Source organism: Vitis riparia, chromosome 10 (assembly GCF_004353265.1).
Source record: "Vitis riparia cultivar Riparia Gloire de Montpellier isolate 1030 chromosome 10, EGFV_Vit.rip_1.0, whole genome shotgun sequence".
Classification (NCBI taxonomy): domain Eukaryota; kingdom Viridiplantae; phylum Streptophyta; class Magnoliopsida; order Vitales; family Vitaceae; genus Vitis; species Vitis riparia.
In genome coordinates this window covers 14,033,249-14,039,173 of record NC_048440.1, presented here as the reverse complement: position 1 = coordinate 14,039,173, position 5,925 = coordinate 14,033,249, and the positions used below count along the sequence as shown (strand labels likewise).

The following is a 5,925-nucleotide window of genomic DNA, read 5'->3' as shown; positions in this document are numbered from 1 at the left end:
TATGCCATAGCTAAGGCTTGAGAGCATATTAAAATAACATTTGGTTTTTGACATGAGAGATGTTGGAAATTGTGGTAAAAAAAAAAACCCTCTTTCAATGTGATGGGTAAATTTATTAGAAACCTCACATTTTGTATTTTGCATACTTAGATAATTGAGTTTTACCAAGTTAATGAAATGCTTGTTTGGCTTGGAAGACTTTGTAAGTGGATAAAAACTGAATTAGTTTGTTCTTGAAATATCTCGCTTACTTGATTCGATAATTACTTAACTTAGTTAATGAGTTGATTTTTTTAACTATGAGACAAATGGGGTGAAGATATGGTGTCAATTTTTAAGAAATAGGGATAGTTAAAAAAGTTTTAAAGAAGTAAAAACTCTTTTGTCTCTTAGTTACATTAATTTTTTTATTATTTTTATTATCTTTATTTCATATTAAGATTGTGTTTGGTTTCTTAAAAATACTAAGAAAAGAAAAAAAAAATGTACATCTATTAGTATTTAATTCAATTAGGTGATTTCATAAAAAAAAATATATAGGGTAGGGTTGTTCTTATTTTACCTGAGGGGTTTGAATTAGCCCCACCCAATCAACCATACGGCGGTGAATTCGTTCTTAGGCCTTGTACACACCGCCTGTCACACTATGAGAGCTAGCCATGCCCGAAGAAGGAAGTTTGAGTTTGATGCAAATGGCTAAAAAAATTTCCGCTTTTGGGTGTGAAGCAATATCAAACCAAAATACCCAACAAGCATTAGCTCTCTCTGAAAATGAGATGATTCATGTTTGGTTGTTGTAAGAAAAATATAAAAGAAAATCAGATATAATTAAAATTAGTTAAAAAATTATGTATTTTCAAATTATTTAATCTTTACATCAATGAGTTAAATAAGTAAAATGAGTTTGAAAATAACAAATAAAAATGATTTATTAACTTTTAATCTATTTTTTATTTTTTCTTTATTTTTCTTTATATTTTCTTTCTCTTCCATTTTACCTCAAATTTTTTAAGAACCAAGCATAACCTAAAGAGTTTGAAGACAAAAGACAATTGAGAAGTTTGAAGAGGAATAGAATTCTAGAGTTTGAAGAAGAGAAGGATTGAAGACTTTGATAAGGATGAGGTTACTTGATAATCTAACAGATTACAACTTCAATTTAATTACAAACAAGAAGTTTCGTTAGTATAATGATATTTCCTTGGCTCTGCTTGAAAGGGGAGGAAAAGGAAAGTTGAGTAGATTTCATATCTAGTGGCAAAATTATAGAGCGAAATTTTGCAACAGTTACAACATAGACTTGGGAATCTGGTTTACCAAGGATCCCATTCGCATAAACCAAACCATGATACATCACCCACCACACATCTAATTCAGCTGCTCGATACAAACCCTAAACCGAAACAAGAAGCAAAACAAACAGCCCAAATCCAAACCCTAAACTCAATCTTCCAAGGCCATTTCTCCTAGCCCCCGAAAACCACACCTTCACATCATCCACTACAGGTCCACACAGCGAGCTCATGTCATCGCTCCTGGTGTTGTAATACACACTGTAGAATGCAACGCGTGTTCTCTCAGCTTTGGATGTGAAGTTCAGATCGACGGTCTCGAAGGTGGAGTTGGCATTGGCCACGTAGTGGATGTTTTGGGCTTGGTCCCCAGCAAAAGCCATAATTGCTAGAGGCTGCTTGCACGAGTCCCCAGCATGGCCTAATGAAAAGGTCAGCTTGTATGGCTTGTTGGGGGTGGTTGCCACCATTTGTGAGATTATCCCTTCCTTTCCAGAAAGCAATTCAATGCCTCGTTTCCCCTGTGGGACTGAGAAATGGTCGGAGTCGATGAATCGGACTGCCCTATTTGATTCTACAATCCAACCTGGTAATGAGGATGTTTCTTCGTCGAGGTTGGTGGGGAGGAGGACACCCAGAGAAGCATTTTTGTACATCCATGGACCTTCTTCAAAATCACCATTAGTCACTGCATTATCTGCAGGAAATGTGGTAGAAGCCAAAGACGAAATGATAAGTTGCTTGTTGCTAACCAGGACCTTAATCTTACAACAGAAGAGGGAAAGGATGAAGGTAAATACCTTTGGGAGGATCAGGAGCGAAGAGCTTCTTGATGGCGACGTCATCAATGATAGGGCCACAGGTGGGGTCATCCTCCATGCCTGGGTTCCGGAACACCACATGCGCATCCTCCTCCTCCGCTGAAAACGCCCAAGCGTAGGGGTCCCACCCCTGCACATTGTACAGCGTCTGCAAGTCTATGTTCTGGGAGGCTGCACCCACCGACACGTTTATCGACTCCAGCTGCGCGCACGTCCGCGCCGCGCTAAACGTTATCGAATATATGAACCCCTTCTCCACCTTCATCTCTTGGCTTATCTCCGCATCGTTTCCCAGTCTCACTGCGTGCTTGCCCTGGGGCACTATCAGTATCATCCCCCCTTGCTTTTGGCCCGATTCAACCAACTCAACCGTGCCATTTGTCTTCCAGTTGGGAATCGTGGTGGGTCCGTCCACTAGCCCTTCGTTCGAGAACCCGCCTGTCGGAGGTGACTCGAAATCGCCGTTCAACAGCGGGCCTGCAATCGACCGCCGTTGGATTAAGCATATTGTGACTCGTTACTTTTGTTTTTAAAAAAATTTCATCGATTAAATCATAAGCACTTAGGACTACACATGATGAAAGCACAGCTGTTATCCAAGATGGAGATGACAAGGTTGCTGAGGTGCATGTTACATATTTCGTTGTCAAGCCATCTTTTCTACGAATATATGGTCAATGGCGTGCCATTCATAACTACAACAATATACAATTGAACACCCTTCGAGACATGCCAAATTGCCCACCGGACAAGGAAACTATACCACCCTACCCCATACCTTTGGTCCATCTTCTGCATCTGTGGGGCTCATTTCAGATTTTTTTAGTAATTCTTTTTTTTTCTTTTTTCTCCTTTGTATCTGTCTTCAAATTTTCCAAGAATAAAACAATAATAATGATAATGAAAAGCATCATCAATCCTTTGAAAAATCAATCGGTCAAGTAGGCCCAGGCCCAGGCCCAGGAGAGAATTTTAAAGAAGAAAAGCATTCTGTGTGAAAAAATAATCATAAAAAATTGAGTGGAAAAGACATCCAAAGCACATAACACACAGCCCAACAATGGGATGTGAAGATGAAAGGAGGCATCTCATTTAACTTTAGGCGGCAACCGCGTGGGCCCTGAGCCCCACACTTGGGTGCATAATATTTTCCCGCTTTGATCATCCCAATATTTTCATTTTCTAGCATGATCTGGACTCAATCAAAGCCTGGGAACAGGGATGGTACAACAAAAAGTGTTGGCGCCAATGAAACTACCTTTGTCCTTTACCTCCCCTTTTTCACGGTCTTTTTCTTCTCTGTCTTGGCGTGTTTTATAAACTTTGAGTACCTCTCCACAAAGTATCATCTGGGTTCTACCCAAATCCACAAGAGACGATTTTATTCTTCAGAGAAAACAACAAATATTTTTGTATCATTTTTTCTTGAATAACCCTCTCTTGGGTAGGAAATTGCAGGCTCTCGCCTGTTTTGGGCTTGGATGAAGGTGGAAATGTGGTGAAAATTGAAAACGCAGGGGAAAGGGGCATGAATATCTAAAACTGTTTATAAGCGCTGTCAAAACTTGACTGTTAAGTAGCCCATAAAGAAAGTCAGCAGCATGTTGAGAATTAATAGACCAAAAACTCGCACTGCTGACACCGGGCAACGGAGGGAAGACCAAGAACACAATGAATGGGAGGTAGGGTCTACAGAATTGAAAACTGTAGTGATCATAATTTTATATTATGCCTTCCCTAAACCTAAGGTTTCAAAATTGAATCATTTCATTATGAGTGCAGAAATCCTCAGCAAGGGAGCATTAGATGCTCTAAGATTGGAGCCCCATTATTTGATGAAACCCTGAAATGAGCCAAGTGGCCAGACTCGAAATCCCATGGAATGATTTTGAGTCTCATGGCGTTTGAGAAACACGTCTTTCAGCACAAAATTACACAGAGCAGTTTGTTTCATGGACAAGGGCACTCACAAATTTCCTTCAACAGAAAAGCAAAGGAAAACCCCATACTGCTGTTCAAACTTCAACCCGAGAATACCAAACAGGAAATGTTCATGTAACCACAATGTGAAATAGACTGAAGTGGGAAATCAATTTCCCCGCTACAAAATATATCAGATCTTCAAAAATGGAGAAATACCCACTAAAGAGATCCACAAAAACAGAAGGGAAAGAGGGAAATCTAGAAAAATAAAATGGGTATAGAAATGCAGAACCGAACAGAGCATGAGAGAGAAAACATGAGCTAACAAATTTGTAGAGAGAGAAAACAAGAGCACGTACCATCATCTGCCATGACTGAAACAAAATGAGCAAAGAAAACCACACACAAAGACACCCATTTGCTTGTTCTTGAGCTCTGAACCATCTCCATATCCCAATCTTCTCTCTCAGAAAACAGAGGGAAACAGAGCAAGTGAGGGAGAGAGAGTGAAGCAGAGGGGAGAGTGTCCTTTTTTTACCTAAAGATTCCACGCTACAATAGGTCTTGACCATTTCTCTCTTTATATAGCTTTTATGATGAATTACCTCGTTAAAAATGAACATTACTTTATTAATTCCTAACTTTAGAAAAAGGGTCTCTTTAATTTTTCGTATTTGATGAGGGAAAGCAAAAGTCTTCCGTCTTCCGTCTTCCCTCCTCCCTGAGTTCCCACTGCTATTTTTTATTTATTGTATTTCTTTAATAATTAATAATATTTTCCATGTTTTGAGAAATGGTGGTCTGGTCTTGATGTGGACCATGCTTCCGCCGTATTCGAGCCATGGCACTCGTGACTTTATTTATTTAGTTTACAACAAGGCCTCTTTTCATACCCTTTCCCTGTGTTGTTCTTTATATATAAATATTAAAATGCACCGTCTAAGACAGGATATAATCCTTTATGGCTTTTGTGCTATGGCCTATGGGTTGTGGTTAAATCTCTCTCTTCCTCATTTAAAGTACTTTTCAAATCTCTCTTTTTGTTTTCTTGTGGATAATATTTAGTTTGGTCATTTATTGGCTATTTTTTATTTCAAAAAATGCACACAAACTGTTTGAGTTAAGGCTTATAAGATAAGTTTCAGGTTTTGAGTTGCGTTAGGAAGTTAGAGGGGCTGAAAAAAATATGTTTTGGACATTTGAATAAATTGAGAGTGGGTTTCTTGAGGTTTTTATTCCAAGTGTTTTTTTTTGGAAGTGTTTTTTCTAAAAATATTTTTAAAACTATGTTTGGTTCTTGGAAATTTTAAGAGAAAATGAAAATAAAAGAAAATATAATAGAAAAGTAGAATAAATAAATAAATAAATAAATAATATATTAAAATTCCATAAATTATTTTTATTTGTTATTTTAAACTCATTTTATTTATTTTCACTCATCAATATAAGGATTAAATAATTTAAAAATACATAAGTTTATAGCTAGTTTTAATTATATTTTATGTTTTTTATATTTTTCATGAACAATCAAATATGAGATAAATTATTATTTTTTTTGTATTTTTTTTCCTTAGTATTTTATGAGAATCAATATAACCTAAGAGAATAGTCTTTAGTTGAAGTGTTTACTTTAAAAATATTTTTAAAATAATTACTTATAAAGTGTTTTTTTAAAAACAATATAGGTAATTTTTTAACATTATAAATGATTTTTTTATAATTTTAAAAGTATTTTATAAATTTTAACAAATAGTTAGAGACAGTTTGGTAATAATGTTATGAAACACTTCCAATATTTTTAACATTTGAAAATTTTTTATCATTTAAGTGTTAAAAATATTAAAAACGTTTTCTAAAATCGTTATTAAACGTATTTTGATTTTTATTTT

At 36.3% G+C, this 5,925-nt stretch overlaps 1 protein-coding gene across 1 annotated transcript; it reads right to left on the bottom strand.

Annotated features, from left to right (window-relative positions):
* Positions 1 to 1,217: 1,217 nt before the first annotated feature.
* On the bottom strand, positions 1,218 to 4,596 carry LOC117924062. The gene is made up of 3 exons (XM_034842614.1): positions 4,396 to 4,596; positions 2,093 to 2,590; positions 1,218 to 1,989 (listed from the first exon to the last, which is right to left on the bottom strand). The coding sequence occupies exons 1-3, from the start codon at positions 4,484 to 4,486 to the stop codon at positions 1,394 to 1,396; spliced, it is 1,185 nt and encodes a 394-aa protein (XP_034698505.1). The 5' UTR covers positions 4,487 to 4,596; the 3' UTR covers positions 1,218 to 1,393.
* Between the last annotated feature and the right edge of the window lie 1,329 nt (positions 4,597 to 5,925).

Coding starts and splice junctions, on each gene's coding strand:
- LOC117924062 (XM_034842614.1), bottom strand. CDS start 4,486: ATGGAGATGGTTCAGAGCTCAAGAACAAGCAAATGGGTGTCTTTGTGT. Junction 2,591..4,395: donor TTCAGTCATGGCAGATGATG/GTACGTGCTCTT, acceptor GGTCGATTGCAG/GCCCGCTGTTGAACGGCGAT. Junction 1,990..2,092: donor CGCTCCTGATCCTCCCAAAG/GTATTTACCTTC, acceptor CATTTCCTGCAG/ATAATGCAGTGACTAATGGT.